The following is a 20,934-nucleotide window of genomic DNA, read 5'->3' as shown; positions in this document are numbered from 1 at the left end:
GCGTAGGTGGGCTCCGATCTTACCCTTGGCCTCTTGAACTGACGTTCCGAACATAGTTCGAAAAGACGGTTGTCACATCTCACCCCGCAACAAATTGCTTCTATCAATGACTTTGGTTCTTCGGGGAAGGTCAAGAGTAAATCCTTGACATCGCTACGTAGACCATAACGAAATTGCTCCATAAGTGCTTGGTCATCCCAGGGGATATCGGAGGCGAGTAGGCGGAAATCTACAGTGTATGTGGAGGCTAGACGATCACCTTGACGTAATCGTCGTATTTTGTTGATTGTTTTCCTTATGCTATCAGTATCTCCAAAATAGGCTTTAAATTCACTTAAAAACTCTTCAAAAAAATTTAGTACAAGATATTCCTTTTCTAACAACGGAGCGAACCATGCCAAAGTTGAGCCACTTAACAACGTGCCTACTAAACCCACTCGTGATGCATCTGTGGGATATCGAGAACGATGCATTTGAATGACTAATCATACCTGATTAAGGAATCCTCTAAACTGTGATCGCGGTCCATCGAATTTCATGGGAAGGCCGATCTTGGGTTCTTTATGAACCCCTTGCGTACTAGGTCCTTGTTGTTGCATCGCGACTATGGTTGCTTCGAGCTGTTGCACACATAATGCTAGTTCTTCATGTTGTTGTTGCGTCTGATGTTTCTCTAAGGAGATTTGTTGAAGCTCCCCCAACAATCGTTGATTTTCTTGTTCCAATGTGAGAAACTTCTCTTTCAAGCATTGCAACTCCGAAAAAACGGATTAATATTCTTGAGCGCTAACAATGGCCATATTATGAGAGAAAAGAGGAATAAGATATTAGTATGAAGGGAGGGAAAAGTAAGAAGATAAAGGAAGAGAAGGAAGGAGACCAAATCAGTTCAAACTGTCAGGAATAGTACTAAGACAAAGAAGTATTGTTAGGAACAATACTAAGACAGAGAAGGAATTAGTACTAAAAGATGAGGATTAGTACTAAGGGAGGTGTAGAACTCTCGAGAGAAGGAAAGAGAGAGAGAGACAGAGACAGAGACAGAGAGACAGAGAGACAGAATGATGATAACAAAAGATATGTATTATGTTAAGAGAATATACAATAGTAGTTAGGAGGCTTAAGACTGGCGTTGAACCGATTTGGTTCGAAATAATGCCTTGTGCCTCCTTTTATAGTGTTCTCGAGAGTACTCCTGAAGTTTCTAGAATGGTCCAGAGAAATCTAGAATATACATCAATTTTCTATAGTAAGACTTAAATGAAAATTATATCTTTCGTATTACAACATATAGTTTAATAGTCAAGAGCTCGACCCATGTAACATAAGGTCATGGGTTCGAGTCTTGCCATATCATGACACCCACGAGTCGGAAGATTTCGTTGGGAGTCCGCTTTTAGACAAACCTCACGTCGCTGCACTACCAAGGGATCTAGAGGGGTCGCAATATTGTTTCGGAGAGAGCTACATAATAGGATAGAAATACTGAGGACAGACCCAAAAGCTCGTTTTAAGTGGGTGAAAGTCTCCACAAGCAAAGACAGGGCAGTATTTTTCGCCATTTGTTACTTCCCCCCGAAAGGCTCTTGTTATAATCTAGCTGGTGAGGCGAGATTAGTTGATGAAGGAGTGCCACATGGACCTTCCCCATACGAACCTCTATCGGATGACATAATTCGATATTCTTCCCAAGGAGAAGTATTCCTTGTAGGAGACTTCAATGTGAGAACCCAATCCCGACAATGCACCGTATTTCAGATGAATAGAAACCTAGAAATGGCAATTGTCAATCCTTTAGATATAGGCACCACACGTAGATCAAAGGATCAAGGTGCGGACACCACAAGCTTTGGCCATCATTTGCTCGAACTTGGCAGTCGGCACCAAATGGTCGTGTATAATGGTTTAGCCAAGTGGTCGGGCTTAGAATGTCGATGTATATGTATATGTATATATATGTATACGTATGCAGAAAACATTTGCGAACCTATACGCTTATGCACAGAAAACAACATACACAGAAAATACAGTGAATCGAGACTTAGATAGTAGATCGAGCTTTAATGGAAAGCTTCTTATTACTTCGTTCTCTCTCAGAGATATAATACTCTTCTCGTCATCCACTCGTCACTCATTACAATGTTAGGTATTCGCTTATATACTAAGCCTTAAATTATTAACGAGTTCACACTCGGACGGATACAATTTGGAAGGAGTCGTCCTTTTATGCCAACAAACTCCCCCGTAAAAGAACTACTCTTTTGTACATATGCACATGCTTGGGGTTATCTCCCCCGTCAACCTAGATTATACGTTTAACTAGATTTTATGTTACAAGTCTGTCCGCAAGTAGCCAAGTCAGCAGAGGTGTAGTGTGAGTGTCGGTTAGCTCTTACCTTCTGCTCCTCATTCCGCTTTCTTCTGCTTGGTCGCTTGTCGTAGCCCCATCTTTGTGACAGGAACTATGCGCTCCCGATGAACAACGCTCGGCCACAACCAAGCTTATAATCAAACACAGAAAAACGGGAATGAATGCACGACACAATGGAGAGAAGAATACACAAGATGTTAACGTGGAAAAAACCCAAACTAGGGAAAAAACCACGGCAGCCCACAGACTGCAAACTATCACTATGTAACAATATACAATGGTAAAGCACCGAGGCAACGACCTCGAGCTTGTTATCTTCGTTACAGGCGGCGGTTACAACAGAGGCAATGACCACTTCCTCTCTCTCTCTCTCTCTGTACACTGTTGCGCTCTAATCTTGCGCCAACAAGAAGGACAACAACATCACTATGTTTGCCCTAAGTCATATTTATACTAATATGACTTTTCGGCTATTTACAAATATAGCCCCGATGGACTCTCAGAAACATATTTACGAATATGTCCCTTCATCCGATGAGCACTCCTCACCGGGCCTGCATCATCCGGCGCTTGTCGGGCACTCATCATCCGGTTCTCACCGGGTCATCCCATCCGGAGGGACCTGTTTCCTAACAAACTCCCCCTTCACTCCGGCATGGGATGTCTTAATAGTCCGACCCGCTTCCGACATGCATCCAGCTTGTCAGGTGTCAGTACTTTGGTCAGCATATCTAACCCGTTCTCGGCCATGTGGATCTTCGTCAGCGCGAACTCCTGGTCATCTACTCTTTCCCGGATCAAGTGATACCGACGTTGGATATGCTTCGTTCGGGAATGTTAGGCCGCATTCTTAGCAAGGTGGATGGCACTTTGACTGTCGCAATAGAGCCGGTATTCATCTTGCCGGATCTGAGCTCTCCGATGAAGTCCTTCATCCATAATATTTCCTTGCCGGCTTCCACAGCCGCCATGTACTCCGCCTCTGTGGTTGACAACGCAACCGTCTTCTGCACCCTCAACTGCCACGAAACAACTCCCCCTGCATATATCATTACATACCCGGATGTAGACCGGCTAGTATCCACATCAGCCGACATGTCCGAATCAGTAAAACCGTCAAGTTGAGGTTTACCGGAGCCGAATCGGAGACACATATTTGAAGTGCCCTTCAAGTACCGGAGTATCCATTTGACCGCGTTCCAGTGCTCCTTGCTAGGATTGCTCATAAACCGGCTCACCACTCCGACTGCGTATCCTATATCCGGTCGGGTACACACTATTGCGTACATTAAGCTCCCGACGGCAGAGGCATATGGAACCTTCATCATATCCGCCTTCTCTGCTTTCGTCTTCGGGCTTTGCTTACCGGATAACCTGCAGTTTGTCGGAAGTGTCGATCCGACCGGTTTCGCATCTGACATGTTGAACCGCTGAAGCACCTTTGTCACGTACTTCTCCTGTGACAGCCACAATTGCTTCGTTGGCCGGTTCCAGATGATATGCATCCCCAGCATCTGTCTTACCGGACCCAATTCTTTCATTGAGAAGGTCTTGTTGAGAGCCTTTTTCAACATCCGTATTTTGGCTTGGTCCCGTCCGACGATCAACATGTCGTCCACGTACAGAAGGAGTATCAGGAAGTCGCCTCCTTCGAACTTCTTCACAAACACACAGTGATCGGCCTGCGTCTTGTGGTACCCTTGATCGGTCATGAAGGAGTAGAACTTCCGGTACCATTGTCGGGGAGCCTGCTTCAGTCCGTACAGGCTCTTCTTCAACCAAGATACCAGGTGCTCCTTCCCTTTCTCCACGAATCCTTCCGGTTGCTGCATGTAAATCTCCTCTTCGAGGTCACCGTGAAGGAATGTCGTCTTCACGTCCAGCTGCTCTAACTCGAGGTCCATGCTTGCCGCTATACTCAGCACCGTTCGGATGGAGGTCATCTTTATTACCGAGGAAAATATCTCGTCGAAGTCCATGACCTTCTTCTGGTAGAACCCCTTCACCACGATCCTGGTTGTTACGGGCATGACCATTTAATATCCCGTGGTGAGAATTTACCGTAGTATTCTATACACGTGGATAAGTGTGAGGATTAAATGAGAGTGTAAAGAAGGGGAGGATTACTTTTAATCCTCGGGATTGAGACAACCCATTAGGTCAAGTGTGAACTTGCCTGGGGGCCTTGGGTATTGCTATAAATAAGAGGCCTAGCTACCCTCATTTGATGATCTTTTGACTACATCGAGACTCTGTTCTTGTGGTGGGTCAACTCTTGTAGCGAGCGCACCAACACCAGGTATGACTCGACGCCACGGCGGTGGTATGGGACGCCGATCGAGGCTCGAGTCCGTCTCGATCCCTTCGCTCGAGAGTGGTCAGGCTGATCAGCACCCTTCTTTCTCTTTCTCCTTTCTATCTATCATTAGTTTATCCTTATCTTAAGCTTACTTTAGTACCTAGATCTCTAATATTTGGTATCAGAGCTATGTACTAATGTTTCTTTGTTTTTCTTTTGTCTTTTGATTGATGGTGATCGATCGATGTGCGGTCGGCCTTGATCCAGACAACGATCAACAAAGAACTTCGGTAACTCTTTCCGTAATTTTTTTTTTTTTTCTTTCTATTCTCTCTTCTCCCATCTAATCATGTGTTTAGTTTATATGTCATTTTTTTTCATTAAGTCAATGATGTTGTAGTGGTCTTTAATTGATTATCTAAAACGTTCACATATGTGCACGAGGTCAATACCTCGTTTGACATATAAATAATATGTGATGAGTGTCGTATGCGTACGAGGTTAATACCTCAATTACGTATTACGTTCACGAACATATGTTACGTTTGCGTATGAGTTTAATACCTTGATTTGTTGTAAAGGATATGTGTTTGGTCTCGTATGCGTAAGAGGTCAATACCTCAATTGCGTATTACGATGATCTCTTATTTGTGGATGTTTCGTGTGCGTAGAGGTATATACCTCGATTACATATCTCGATCACATCATTTGTGGGTATTTAATATAACAATATGTTTAATATAGGCATATGTGGTCACGTATATACGTATTTGATCGTATATATGTGATAAGTAAACATATGTGTATATTCGTTATTACGTGATTATATCGAAAGTTGTCCTTGTCGGGAAAAGGATGTTGGTGGCCGTCCTCACATTTTTGTGAGAATGGCATTGTCACCATCCCTTTTTCAACAATTTTTTATTGTTGACAACCCCGTTGATGACCTCGATTTCGTTACGTAAAGAAACGCCTATAGCCATAATGATGTTGAGTACGTAGGGCTTGACCCACTTCAAGTGAGGTCGCTCCAATGACACACGTATCCAACATCCCTCCCTCGTTACATGGATACGATGCCACCATGAGCTCGTTCTTACGAGAGGCATTCGTAATGACGTGACCATGTGATGGGCCACGTGGGCCTACTACGAAACGAGGGCTCATTTGTCTTGACCATTAGGTTGCACTTTGGCGTATGCCATCGTAATTATGAGACTTGAGGTTAGGTAACGTACCAACATAGTTTTGGTAAATGAGGGCGAAATAAGGACCCTTGACATATATGTTCTTTTAAAAAAAAACATATATGATCAAATGCCTCGTATATCTCTTATACGCATCAACCATCAAGCATTCAAGAAGAGCAACTTACTTGGTTGGCTCAAGTGTTTAATGTATTTGTTCTCGAGGTCTTGAGTTCAAATATGACCAAGACCATACAATATCCTTCATACATATGACTATAACACATGTTTAGACTTAAGGTCTAAGTGCACCTCGGGGTCCTCGTAAAAGGTCTTAAAGAGCCAAAACCACATATGTGGGCAAAGAAACATAGTTTATTGTTAACATTTTTTTCGTGTATAAACTACTCATGATGCAAACATACATGGTTGAGCCTTGAGGAGCCACCATGAAAAAATCGATATAGAGATCAGGGAAAGACATTAAATTGTCACCCCCATGGTTTTTAAAACACCTTTGTGTTACCATAGGAACCTGATCTTGAACCTCATCTCATACATCTACAGGGGTATTGACGTGAGATCATGATATCGATTAATGTTTGCCCATGAAATGTTAACATCACGACGTGATGTTATGACTATCTCTCTGACCTTATCCTATTTCTTTTCCAGAAATAATCTTTAATGGCTCAAATTAACGACCCGATGTCATCCGCTCAAGCGGAAGGAACTCAAGAGAATCCTCCTGGACAAATGTCCACTAAGATGTATTTGGCACAAATAACCCAATACCTTAGTTTCACCGCTCAACAGATGACCGAACTTCAGCAATCTCAAAGTGCTCTCGAGGCACGTGTCATTAGTCTACAACGTGAGACTAATAGACCTGATGAGCGACAGGGTGAACCATCGTTTGTTGTTAAGCCATTTACGAGAGACAAAAAGGAAAGAACCGAAGAAGCAATCTGCACATGGGTGGGCCGATGGGAGTCTCATTTTGAGCTCTATCCCACGCCATATAGTACGAAGATTGCATATGTCGGCCGAGAACTCAGGGGTAAGGCCGCCGCCTGGTGGCGTGGGCTCCGTACTTTGGGGAAATTGCCCGATACCTGGACCGATTTTGTCACGATTTTTAAGGGCCAATTTCTGCAACCTCCCTCTCGAACCGAGGCAGCACAAGTTTTGATGAACCTCTCTAGCAAGAAATTTTCCTCGCTAGAAGACTATGTTCACCATGCTAGAACCCAAATCCAAAAATCGGGTCTAGAAGGGGACAATTGGTTGATAGCTTGTTTTGTCAATGGCATCCCCAATTCGGACTATCACTGGATAGTGCACGATAAGGATCCAAAATCCTTCGAAGAGGCCATTGAAATAGTTCTTCGCTATCAACGCACTTCGAAGAAGGACCACAACAAACCCAACGAAGCGCCCGGGACTAAGCAGTCGCAATTTGTTGGGAAACGCAAGACACCCAACGAATTCCTGGACCGCAATTGTAAGCAACAACATCCTTTTTGCGTATTCTGCAAAAAGAAGGGTCATACAAAAGATCAATGTCGAAGCTCCAATGGAAAGAGCACAACAACAAAGCTAAAGCTGCAGACCATAAAGGTCAGATTCCTAATGTCCTTCAGGTCTATACACATCATTTAAGTAATTGTCAATGTTCTTTCCCTCACTATGTATTGGGTCCCAATGATTTACTACATGCAAACGGGTATATCAATGGATCTCCCGTACAATTTTTATTTCATTCGGGAAGCTCACACAATTTTGTGAATGATCGTTTGGTTCAGATATGGGGAATCCAACCCACCTTAAGTGATCACACCTACACGATGCACTTGGCTGATGGAAGAGTACAATACATCAACGGGGCGATTCATTCATTAGGAATTTCTATTGATACTTATATAGAGGAAGTAGACTTCCATGTAATGAATCTTTGTACCACCAATGTAATATTGGGTTATCCCTGGTTTTATAATAAAAACTCTTCTTTATTTATTGATTGGGTTCGCCATTCCATTTCTTTTGTACTGAACGATTGTACGCATTTTATTCAATGTATCAAAAAACAATCCCTCTCAATTGTTTCCTCGTGTTCATCAAAATCCGAGTTGTCTTTTTCTACGTTATTTTATTGTGTATTTGATTCGGACATTCATGTTTACAATATCGATAATGTCCCGGTTCAATTAACATATTTTGAACAACAACAACTTGATGAAATCTTAAATGATTTTTATGATGTTTTTCCAAGTGAACTACCTGATGGGTTACCTCCTAAACGTAATATAGACCATCGTATAGATATTGTACCTGGTGTTGCACCAATAAGTATACCTCCGTATCGCTTAAGTCGATCCGAAGAAGATGAGGTATCTAAGCAACTCAAGGACTATTTACGAATGGGTTATATACGTTATAGTAAATCTCCATGGGGTGCACCAGTTCTCTTGGTAAAAAAGAAAGAGGGCACATGGCGTATGTGTATTAATTACTGACGCTTGAATAAAGTGACGATCAAGAATTCGTACCCATTGCCCCGGGCTGACGATCTAATTGACCGTCTCCAGGGAGCTCGGTATTTTACGAAACTTGATCTCTATACTGGCTACCATCAAATACGAATAAGTGAGGACGATGTTCCTAAAACGGCATTTCGTACGTGCTATGGCCATTACAAGTATTTGGTTATGCCTTTTGGTTTAACCAATGCTCTGGCTACTTTTCAACAAGAAATGAATGACATTTTCCGAGAACAACTTGGAAAATTTGTCGTTATTTTCTTGGATGATATTTTAGTTTATAGTCGTACATTAAAAGAACATGCTAGATATGTCTGCTTTGTTTTACAAACATTGCATGACAAACAGTTTTATGCGAATATCTCAAAATGTGAGTTCTTCAAGAAATCAATTACTTATCTAGGACATCTCATAACCGAACGAGGAGTTGAAATTGATCCTTCTCGCATTGAGAAAATCAAGCTTTGGCCCACTCTTCGGAATATTCGAGAAGTTCGATCATTCCTTGGTTTTGTCAGGTTTTTGCGAAAGTCTCTTCATAATTACTCCCAATTGACGACGTTGTTTATTGATCTTTTAAAAGGTCAAACGTGTAAGTCTACAAAACCTATTGTGTGGAATGCTACACTAGACCTCGCCTTTAAGGAACTCAAGGACCTGGTTTGCAAGGCTCCTTCACTTCTTTTATCTGATCCTTCAAAACCTTTTGAAGTTGAAACCGATGCAAGGATTATGCTATAGGTGCTATCTTGTATCAAGATGGTAAACCAATAGCATTCGAGAGTAAGAAACTTGATTCTGCTCAATGTCGGTATACCGTTCAAGAAAAGGAATTATTTGCAGTTATACATACGCTCAAAACATGGCGCCATTATCTTTATGAAAATCGCTTTGTGGTAACTACGGACCACGAGTCCTTGAAATATTTCTGTGACCAACAAGACCTGAAAGGTCGTAAGGCACGATAGGCTGATCTCATCCAGGACTTTGATTTTTCCATATGATATCGTAAAGGTTCCATGAATACTATCGTTGATGCACTAAGTCGCATCCGTGAAGATAACATGCTTAGCTTCACTGAAATAACATTAGATCTTTATGATCACCTTCGAGGAAAGTATCCTGATGACAGTTATTTTGCAAAATATTGGGCAAGAGTTGAGTCTGGAACAGACACCACCACATCCTCAAAGGAATACTTCCACATTGCTAACGGTTTGCTCAATGGGAAGGTTTGTGTTCCAGATTTACCCGAGGTCAAAAAGAGGATTCTTTTTTAATGCCATGATGCACCCTCAGCAGGGCACCCTGGAATACATCGTACACTCGTTCTCATCTCCACTCAATTTTATTGGCGTAAGATGTGTCCTGACATACATAGCTATGTGACTAAATGTCACCAATGTCAGGTTAACAAAGCCGAGCGACTTAAAGCCGCAAGACTTTTACATCCCTTGGACATTCCCAATAATAAGTGGGAAAGTATATCCATGGATTTTATTGTTAGCCTTCCTTACACCCAAAAAGGTCATGATGCCATCTAGGTTGTCGTTGATCGACTAACTAAAATGGCCAGATTTATTGCTACTAAAACCACGATAACAGCTCCTGAATTGGCTTACCAATTCGTTGACGAATTATTTTGTTTTTATGGGTTACCGATGGATATCATGAGTGATCGAGATCCAAAGTTTACTAGTGACTTTTGGACACAAGTCTTTAAGAAGTTAGAAACTACGTTGAGCATGAGCTCCACGGATCATCCTCAATCCGATGGACAGACAGAACGAGTAAATCAAATTATTGAGGACATGCTTCGAGCATACGTTGGTGCAAAACCAACAAAATGGGAACGTTATCTCCCAATTTTGGAGTTTGCTTATAACAGCTCCAAGCATACGTCGACGGGATATAGTCCTTTTATGTTGATGTATGGTTTTCAGCCACGAGCCCCGATTGATGTTAATATACATCATGATGAGTTGCGAAGTACACAAAACTTTCTTCGGGATATGCGAGATATATTGCATATTGCACAAGATAATATAAAAACAAATCAAGATAGAGCGTGTTTTTATGCTGATCATCATAGGCAACCTCGTGTATTCAACCTTGGACAGAAGGTATTTTTACGTGAACCTCACAATTCTAAGACATTGTCTACGGGTAACTGCACTAAGTTAGCCCCACGGTTTTGTGGACCTTTAACAGTCCTCAAACGCATTGGGTCATCAGCCTATCGTCTCGCTCTTCCCGATGGTGTTGGAATTCATCCAGTCTTCCATGTGAGTCGTCTAAAAGAACTTCTAGGTTCTGGCGACAACACAGTTACAACTGAAACTCTGGTTACTTCTGAAGATTTATCTTCGAAACCACATGTACCAGAAAGAATTCTCGATGTTAAAACAAAAATGTTATGTACTAAAGAAATCTGAGAATTTAAAATTAAATGGATGGACAAATCTATCAAAGATGCCACATGGGAACGCGAGAATACTCTAAGAACAAACTTCCCTAACTTTCCATTGCAAGAATGCAATGTTTTAAAGAAGGGGGAGTATGTTACGGGCATGACCATATAATATCCCGTGGTGAGAATTTACCGTAGTATTCTATACACGTGGATAAGTGTGAGGGTTAAACGAGAGTATAAAGAAGGGGAGGATTACTTTTAATCCTCAGGATTGAGACAACCCATTAGGTCAAGTGTGAACTTGCCTGGGGGCCTTGGGTATCGCTATAAATAAGAGTCCTAGCTACCCTCATTTGATGATCTTTTGACTACATCGAGACTCTGTTCTTGTGGTGGGTCAACTCTTGTAGCGAGCGCGCCAGCACCGGGTACGACTCGACGTCGCGGCGGTGGTATGGGACGCTGATCAAGGCTCGAGTCCGTCTCGATCCCTTCGCTCGGGGGTGGTCGGGTGGATCGGCACCCTTCTTTCTCTTTCTCCTTTCTATCTATCATTAGTTTATCCTTATCTTAAGCTTACTTTAGTACCTAGATCTCTAATACTGCCTTTGTATCTCGGGGGGTTGTCAGCATCTCTTGGTTTCAACTTGTACACCCACTTGTTTCGGAGTGCCCGCTTTCCTTTAGGAAACTCCACCAATTCGTACGTATGGTTCTCATGCAGGGAATCCATCTCATCTTGCATGGCACTTAATCATTTTCGGCTGTGGGTGTCATCCTTCGCTTCTTCGAAGCCTTCTGGCTCCCCCTCATTGGTTAGCAACACATGCTCTGCATCCGGAAATCTCCGGGGGGGCCTTCTCTCTCTGAGAGGATATCTCCGTCTCTGGGCTTCGGTAACCAGCTCCTCCATTTGCTCTTCATCCAAATCCGATTCGGGGCCTTGGCCGGTTCCGGTTTCAGCTTCCTCTACTTCTTCTTCTACCGGTTTGGTATCCTCACCGTAACCGGCTGGTTCCTCGAGTGCTAACTGGTCTCTTGCCGGTTGTGTCGGCTCATCGTAGAATCGATCCTTACCGGTCGACTCGGAGTTCATTATCTTCTTCTCCGACTCCTAGTCGGCGAGCGTCTTGTCCTCCATGAAGATAATATCTCGACTCCCGAATACCTTCTTGTCAACCAGGTCCCACACTCGGTAGCCGAACTCATCGTCACCGTAACCAAGGAATATGCATGGCCGGGTCTTCGGATCTAGTTTTCCTCTCCGGTCCTTAGATACATGCACATACGCGAGACACCCGAATACCTTCAGATGCCGGTAGGACACTTCCTTACCGGTCCAGACTCTCTGTGGCGTGTCTCCATCCAAGGGTACTGAGGGTGATCTGTCTATCACATATGTCGTCGTCGACAGTGCCTCAGCACAAAACTTCTTGGGTAGTTTTGCATGTACCAGCATACTCCAGACCCTCTCCATTATGGTCTGGTTCATCCTCTTGGCCAGCCCGTTTAGTTCCGGCGTCTTCGGCACGGTAAATTCGAGTCGGATTCCCTTCGAGCGACAGTACTCCTCGAACTGCCCCCGGTATTCACCTCCGTTATCAGCTCGAACCGCCTTCAGCTTCCGGCCAGTTTCTCTTTCCACTCTCGCGTGGAGCTCTTTGAAGACGGATAACACCCGATCCTTCGTCTTCAACGGTGTGGCCCACAACTTCCGGTTGTGGTCATCTATGAACGTCACGAAGTACTGCGATCCAGCATGTGACTTCATGTCCACTTGACATACATCAGTATGCACCAACTCCAGTGGTGCATTACGTCTCATCAGTGGCCTCGATCGGAAGGAGGTCCGGTTTTGTTTACCGGCCAGACAGCCAGTGCACTTCTCCAAGTGCATGTTCTTCACTGGAATGAGGTTGTCGTTTGCAAGCCTCTTCATCCCCTTCTCGCTCATGTGACACAACCTCTTGTGCCACAGCTCACCGACAGCGTCGGATGCCACATTCAGTTCCTCCGGACATAACCGGGCATTCATCAGGTAAAGTGTGTTTACCTTCCAAGCCCGAGCCACAATCAGGCTCCCTTTGTTGAACTTCATAACACCGTTCCGGATGCTACCCGTGTAGCCTTCATCATCTAGCCGACCGGCTGATATCAGGTTTAGACAAACCTCCAGAACGTGTCGGACATCCTTTAGCAGCAGCTTGTATCCGGTTGGTGTTGTCAACCACACGTCTCCTATGCCAACAATTCAGCATGTACCTTCATTCCCCATCCGGACACAACCCTGATCACCAGCTAAGTAGGATGAGAAGCATTTCCAGTCCGGGGTAAGGTGGAACGACGCTTTGGAGTCGACCACCCAAGTCATCTCGTCGCCGGCAAGGTTTAGCTCACTCTCCTCGGTGATGAGCATCAACTCTTCTTCACTTGCCGCGATTGCCGTCGTTCCCTTCCAGTCTGGCCCCCTTCGGTCTTTACCGTTCCGGTCCGGTGTCCGCTTCGAATCGGTACCATCGGTTTCCTTGTCTTTTCGGAAATGCCGACAGTTCTTCTGGAAGTGTCCCGGCTTGCCGCAATAGAAGCAAGTAGGCCTCCCCCTTGACTTTGACCGTGTCCCCAACTTTTCCCAGTTCTAGGGACTACGGTTCCTTTGTCTTCCACGTTCCGATTCGGTAAGGAGCGCTTTGGAGTCGGAGCTCGTGTCCTTATCTTTCCGATGCGCCTCCTCATCTAGCAAGCTCGACTTCACTCTTGCTAGGGATAACCGTTTCCCTTCCGGCCCGGCGTTGCCCAAAGTGACAACCAACGTCTCCCAGCTATCCGGGAGGGAACTGAGTAGGAGTAGCGCTAGTACCTCATCAGCGAGAGGTACTTCCAATGATGTTGCCTGGTGTATCAGCCCCTGGAAGGCATTCATGTGCTCCGCCATTCTGGAGCCATCTTGGTACCGGAGTCTTACTAGCTTCCGGAATACCGAAACCTGGTTAACAGCATTTTTGTTCTGAAACATAATGTCAATCTTCTCCCAGAGCTCATGAGCCTTGCTCTCTTCATTGAAGTTGTTGTATAGGCTGATGTCGATGAAGCACCGTATGTACGTCGTTGTCTTCATGTGCATCACCTCCCATATCGTGGCGTCGATTTTGTCCGGTCTCTTGTCCCCGAACTAAACCGGCAACCAAAGATCTTTAACCACGAGCATGTCCCTCATCTTTGACTTCCACACGGAATAGTTGGAGCCGGTGAGCTTGAACATGCCTCCCAACGATTCGTCCATTTTCTGTGTCGTTTCGCTGTGATACCACTTTGACAGGAACTACGCGCTCCCGATGAACAATGCTCGGCCACAACCAAGCTTAGAATCAAACACAGAAAAACGGGAATGAATGCACGACACAATGGAGAGAAGAATACACAAGATGTTAACGTGGAAAAAACCCAAACTAGGGAAAAAACCACAGCAGCCCACAGACTGCAAACTATCACTATGTAACAATATACAATGGTAAAGCACCGAGGCAACGACCTCGAGCTTGTTATCTTCGCCACAGGCGTTACAACAGATGCAACGACCTCTTCCTCTCTCTCTCTCTCTCTCTGTGTACATTTTTGCGCTCTAATCTTGCGCCAACAAGAATGACAACAACATCACTAAGTTTGCCCTAAATCATATTTATACTAATCTGAATTTTCGGCTATTTACAAATATAGCCCTAATGGACTCTTAGAAACATATTTAGGAATATGTCCTTCATCCGATGAGCACTCCTCACCGGGCCTGCATCATCCGGCGCTTGTCGGGCACTCATCATCCGGTTCTCACCGGGTCTTCTGTTTCCGGGTACTCCTCATCCGGTTCTCACCGGGTCATCCCATCCGGAGGGACCTGTTTCCTAACACTTCGTCCTTAGTGTTCTGAAGCGTTGATCTGGGAGTGGCTTCGTCAGGCAATCGGCGATGTTCACCTCAGTGTCAATCTTCCGGATTTCAAGTTTCTTCTCGCTCACGAGCTCCCGAATATGATGATAGCGCACCTCAATGTGCTTCGCCTTCGCATGGTAGATGGGATTGTTGATGAGGTGTATTGCACTCTATGAGTCGCAATAGATGGTCAGCGTTGGTCGGTCTATTCGGTTTGTAGTTCCGAAGTCGGCAGACAGTCGGTGCAGCCAGATCGCTTCCTTCATTGCTTCTAATGCTGCTATGTACTTAGCTTTTGTGGTAGATAGATCCGTACATTCTTGAAGTTTCGACCTCCATGATATTGCACCGCCACCATAGGTGAAGATGTAGCCTGATGTCGATTTCCAACTGTCCGTGTTCCCAGCATAGTAAGAATCGGTGTAGCCTTCGACTTCGGCTGAGGTTGTCAGTCCGAAAGTCAACTGTGCATCCAGGGTTCCTTTTAGATACCTAAGGATGTGGTTGACGGCCTCCCAATGCTTCTTTCCTGGGTTTGACATGTGTCGGCTGACCACCCCTATGGCATAGGCTAGGTCAGGTCGGATCGCCACCATTGCGTAAATGATACTTCCTACTGCCGATGCGTAGGGTATTTTTCCATTAAGTTCTCTCTCCTTGTCCATTGCAGGAGATTCTTTGTCCGATAGTCTGATTGACGTCGGAAGCGGTGTCAGTGTTGGCTTCGCATTCTCCATGTTGAAGCACTTCAGCTCCTTGCGGATGTATTCGAACTGGGAGGGTCGGAGAGTTTTGGTCGTCTGATTTCACTCTATCCTCATGTCCAATATGTGTCTGGCTTGTCCGAGTTCCTTCATCGCGAACTTTGTGTGAAGGCTCCGTTTCATCTTACCGATCTCTGCTTGATTTCTTCCTGCAATAAACATTTCGTCGACGTAAAGGATCCGATAGATCCTTGCCTCATCGGCCAATTGTCGAACATACATGCATGGGTCGGAGTCTGATCTATTGTATCCAAGTTGTTGTATGTAGGAGTCAAACTTCTAGTACCACATTCTTGGCGCTTGTTTTAGGCCTTATAGACTTTTCTTTAGTTGACATGTGAGGTGATTGTCCTCCCCCGTCGCCGTGAAGCCTACAAGTTGAGACATGTATATGTCTTCTCCCAGATCTCCGTGTAGGAATGTTGTCTTTACGTCCATCTGCTCGAGCTCTAGATCTTCTATCACCATGACTCCTAGTAGGAGTTGGAGGGTGGTCATCTTGACTACTGGTGAGAATATCTCATCGTAGTCGACCCCGATTCCTGTTTGAATCCTTTCGCGACAAACCAAGCTTTGTACTTGGGTTTCTCTGAGTCAGATGCATACTTGTATCAGAAAACCCATTTCCAACGTAGCGGCTTCCTTCCAGGAGGTAGTTCAACCAACTCCCATATCTAATTCTGATGAATCGAGTCCATTTCGTATTTCATGGCTTGTAGCCATGTTTCGGCGTCTAGTGCGGCCATAGCTTCTTCATCCGTGCTTGGTTCGCCTGCATCCATGTAGTTGACATAGTCGAGGCCCGATTGATAAAACTGTGTTGGTCTTCGAGCTCGTCCAGATCTCCTGGGTGCCGTAATATCTGGTTCGGATCCTTCGATCGGTTCCGATTGACAATCGGTATTTGTTGAACCAGTTGTGTCAGGAGTCTTGTTAGGTGTCCCGCCCCCCATTTGGGATTTCGGCAGTATCTGGTTGTCCTCCTCTGTGGTTGTCGTCAACTCTTTTCTGACTTGTCTCTTGGTGACTTTTCCTGTATCGATCCTTGTCGATTCGGCTGTGTCTTTGAAGATTTTTTCTTTGAGTTCGATGATAGGACTTGTTGCCGATTCGGTGTCGGCAGGGAAGTTGGCAGCTTGTTGGAGTTCAACTATTTGTTGACTCTCTGATTCGGCCCGGTGGGACGGTCCTTCTGCAACAGTTCTGTCTTCTTTGAAGGATACCTTCTTACCAACTATTTTCTATTGGTTCCACTGAGAGAAGATAGAGTCTTCATTGAAGACTACGTCGCTGCTCCGGATCAATTTCCGATTCTCAGGGTCCCATAGCCGGTAGCTGAAGTCCCCATCGGTTCCATAACCGAGAAATATGCACTTTGTTGCATGGGGTGCCAACTTCGTCCTGTTGTCCCTGGGGTTGAATGCGTAGGCTTCGCATCCGAATATACAGATCCTATCGTAGGTCGATTGTTTCCCTGACCATAGTACTTGTGGCACTTCGAGCCTGATTGCTCTTGACGGTGCCAGATTTATCAGGTACACTAACATCTGCAATGCCTCGGCCCAGAATTCCAGTCTCTGTCCAGCTTGCTGGAGCATTGCCGTCACCCTCTCTTGGATCGTCCTGTTGATCCGTTCTGCCATTCCATTTTGCATGGGTGTGTAGGGAACAGTCTTTTGGTGTCGGATCTCTTTTCCGGACAGGTACTGTTTGAAGGCTCCGGAGGTGTACTCACCTCCGTTGTCGGATCGGAGTGTCTTCACTCTATATCCCGATCGGTTCTCCACTTCAGATATCCATCGAGTCAAGACCTCGAGCGCTTCATCTTTGGACTTGATGGAGTATGCCCAAACTTTCCGTGTACAGTCATCTACGAATGTGATGAAGTATTTGGAGCCTCCTAGTGATCGCTCTGGCATGGTCCCACATATGTTTGTGTGCATGAGCTCTAGGGGTTGTCGTACCGACTCGTAGTGGAGAGAGTGCAGACTTCGGGTCTGTTTCCCATATCAACAATGCTCGCAGAAGTTCGTCTTTGCCTGGAGTTTCGGGATGTAGCCAACTGACATCAGTCGATCAAGTCCGGCTTGAGACATGTGGCCAAGTCGACCATGCCATAGGTTCGGGTCGGTTTTCTCGGCTACGTTCACGGCCCCTTCAGGGTTGATCGCCATCAATGGGTATGTATTATTATACTTGTGCCCACTACCGATTTTGAGGATTCCTCGGCTGATCACCCATGTCGACTCATGTAGAGTCATTCGATATCCGTCTTCAGCTAACATGCTGATGGAGACCAGACTCCTCTTTAGATCGGGTACGTGCCAAACTCGGTGCAGGGTTATTGTGTTGCAATTTGGCAATCTGATGGGAACCTCCCCGGTTCCAGCTATCTTGCACTCCTGCCCGTTTCCCAATCGAACTATGTCGTTGGCGTCGACTGAATAGTTCGAGAACCATTCAATGTTGGGGGTCACGTGAAATGTGGCACCAGAGTCTAGTAGCCACATGTGTGCAACTTGTGCACAGTAGAGGACTTCTCCGATCATTGAGTCCTCTAAGGAGAGGATTTCTCCAGATCGGGTGTCGGCAACGTTGATCTAGTTGCCGACTGGAGAGTGGTCCGAGTCGGAACGTCCCTGATTCTGCTTGGATCGCCGACTGGTCTCTTTTCTTTTTAATGACCAGTAGTTGAAAACATTGTGGCTCGCTTTCTTGCAGTGTGTGCAGTACTCGCTTGATCGGCTCGTTTTCGACTTCGACCGTTGTCAGTCACCCCTTGTTTTCGATCGGTTGTAGCGACGACCAGTTCTGTCGGCTTGTTCTTTCGTTCGACTCTGTCGGTCGAATGACTCGGTCAAGTGATGGGTTTCTGCCGACTCATCGATGATTAGTCCCATCGATTTTGACCTGATGTCCTCTGTGAGGACTTGGCCGATTGTTTCGTCCAAGTTTAGGATCAGTCGGCTATTGGTGTATGTCATGCAGAATACCTCCCAACTCACCGGCAAGCTCGATACAAGGGCAAGGGCTTTCACTTCTTCTTCGAAGTTGATCCCTTGTGACGAGAGCTTAGATAACACCCGGCTAAAGGTGTTGATGTGGGAGGTCGCTGGATCAGTCTCTTTCATCTTCATATTGAACAATTGTTTGATCAAAATTAATTTCGAAGATGAGGACTTCTTTTCATAAATGGCCTGTAGTTTCTCCCATAATGAGAACAATATCGTCTCTTTCGCCATGATAAAGTAGACGTTTTCGGCTAGGTGCATTCGGATAGTGGGTCATGATATTTTGTCCACTGATCTCCACTCTTCTGTTGTCATCGAAGCAGGCTTTTCGTTGTGCCAAATGGCTTCAACCTGTCTTCAGATGATCAGCACATCCTGCATCATCTCCTTCCATAGGGAAAAAATTTTGTCGTCGAACTTTCTGATTTCAACTCCTGTTCCGAATGTTGAAGCCATATTCCTTTTATGAAAGTAAGATTTCTAACCTGGCCTTTTCCTCTCAGCTTCTTTTATTTTCTGTTGCCATTGTGCAGTAAGGTCGCTCTAATACCAGATGTCGATGTATATCTATATATATATATGTATACGTATGCGGAAAACGTTTGCGGACCTGTACGCTTATGCATAGAAAACAACGTACACAAAAAATACAGTGAATCGAAACTTAAACAGTAGATCGAGCTTTAATGGAAAGCTTCTTATTACTTCGTTCTCTCTCGGAGATACAATACTCTTCTCATCATCCACTCGTCACTCATTACAATTTTAAGTATTCGCTTATATACTAAGCCCTAACTTATTAACGAGTTCACACTAGGACGGATACAATTTGGAAGGAGTCGGCCTTTTATGCCAACATGGAAGAGCTCACATGTTTCCCACATGGAGGAGGGGAAAGCACAGTTGATTATCTAATAGGACGCCTTGAAGCTACCCACATGATTAACTCCTTCCGCGTGGCCCCATGCCCTATTGGCGTGGACCATAGTCTCTTATACTTCGAGCTAAAATGCAATATCTCTAACGTCACCAACCCTAGTCAACCACGCCATCACACCACAATACATTTCACACATGAGCTCTCTGACATATACTCTCAACATGTTCAAGCCCATCTCTCCTCCCTTCATCCCTCCCTACCTTTAGAGAGCCTTAGTACAAAACTCACACACATCCTTCACTCCGCAATAGTTAGTAGTTTCCCATATACGAAACACTCCAATCAAGGTAGATTAGGATCTATGCCACAAAATAGATGATATTATGAGGATTGTAGGTACTTACATAGACAACTTACAATATCACAAATCAGTGGTAGTATTACCTCAGTACAAGCTCGCAAACAAATGCGCAAGATGACACGTCGTAAGAGACGAGCATGGGAGGCATCCCAATATTGGGAACTCTACCATATGCTCATGAGTAGCAATTGCGTCACTACATGGACGAGATTACGGGAACCAAGACCACAAACACCCATCGAAGATCCCGAAACCTGGCACACATATACAAAGAGATTTTACCAAATCCCAAACCAACCACCCATTCCAATGCCTTCTACACCCCGACCTACCGTTGGGACACTCTTCACGACCTCTAGGGTCACAAAGGTCATAAAGAAATTACAACATAGGAAGTCCATGGACCACACAAGATTGCGAGCAGAACACATCATATATGCGAGAGAGTGCCTAGTTCCCTTGCTAACTCTAATGATCTTCAATTGTGCCCTCGCTGAGGGTTTTCCATCACAATGGACTATGAACATAGTGGCCCCCATACATAAAGGGAGGCACCCCATGTACCCAAATACATATAGGACCATTATGATAGGTCATACCCTTGCTAAATTATATGGTGCAGTAATGGAGGCAGAGCTTAGCGATTATATGGAGACCTTAAATCTTCGCGCACCTAAACAGGCTGGCTTTACACGAGCCTTCACCACTATTGATCATATCTTCACACTTAGACGCTTAATTGACTAGACTAAGGCTCGTAAGAAGAAATTATATTGTTGTTTTGTGAACTTCCGCAAAGCCTTTGACATGGTCCCTAGAGAGCGGTTGTTTGATAGGCTTAAAAGCTTGAGGATACCATATGACATGGTTTGGGCCATCTACGCACTATATGAACAAGTGTCCGGATGTGTTCGATGCCCAGGTGGCCTATCTGATTGTTTCACTACCACTATTGGTGTAAAACAAGGTTGACCCCTATCTCTGACTCTTTTTGGAATCTACATTGATGAGATCACATATTTTATTGCTCGTAAGGGAAGCAACGGAATAGTCCTTGGGGATACATTGGTTCGTATCTTGCTCTATGCAAACGACATAGTTTTGCTCTCTGAATCTGAACACGGCCTACAAAAGCACCTTAATGCCTTAAATGACTTTTGCGCTCAACGAGGATTGGTAGTGAA

General features: G+C 44.8%; 1 protein-coding gene across 1 annotated transcript; it reads left to right on the top strand.

Moving 5' to 3' along the window:
• Positions 1-19,750: 19,750 nt before the first annotated feature.
• LOC147857360 (uncharacterized) lies at positions 19,751-20,497 on the top strand. Its single transcript, XM_087328217.1, has one exon. It carries the CDS (start codon positions 19,856-19,858, stop codon positions 20,495-20,497), a length of 642 nt encoding a protein of 213 aa, XP_087184343.1. The 5' UTR covers positions 19,751-19,855.
• Positions 20,498-20,934: the final 437 nt, after the last annotated feature.

The sequence above is a fragment of the Azolla caroliniana genome, unplaced genomic scaffold (assembly GCF_043228905.1).
Source record: "Azolla caroliniana isolate FFs.n. ecotype wild unplaced genomic scaffold, voAzoCaro1.0.p SCAF_12, whole genome shotgun sequence".
In the NCBI taxonomy this organism is placed as follows: domain Eukaryota; kingdom Viridiplantae; phylum Streptophyta; class Polypodiopsida; order Salviniales; family Salviniaceae; genus Azolla; species Azolla caroliniana.
The sequence above is the reverse complement of the archived record's forward strand: the minus strand, read 5'-3'. Positions and strand labels throughout refer to the sequence as shown.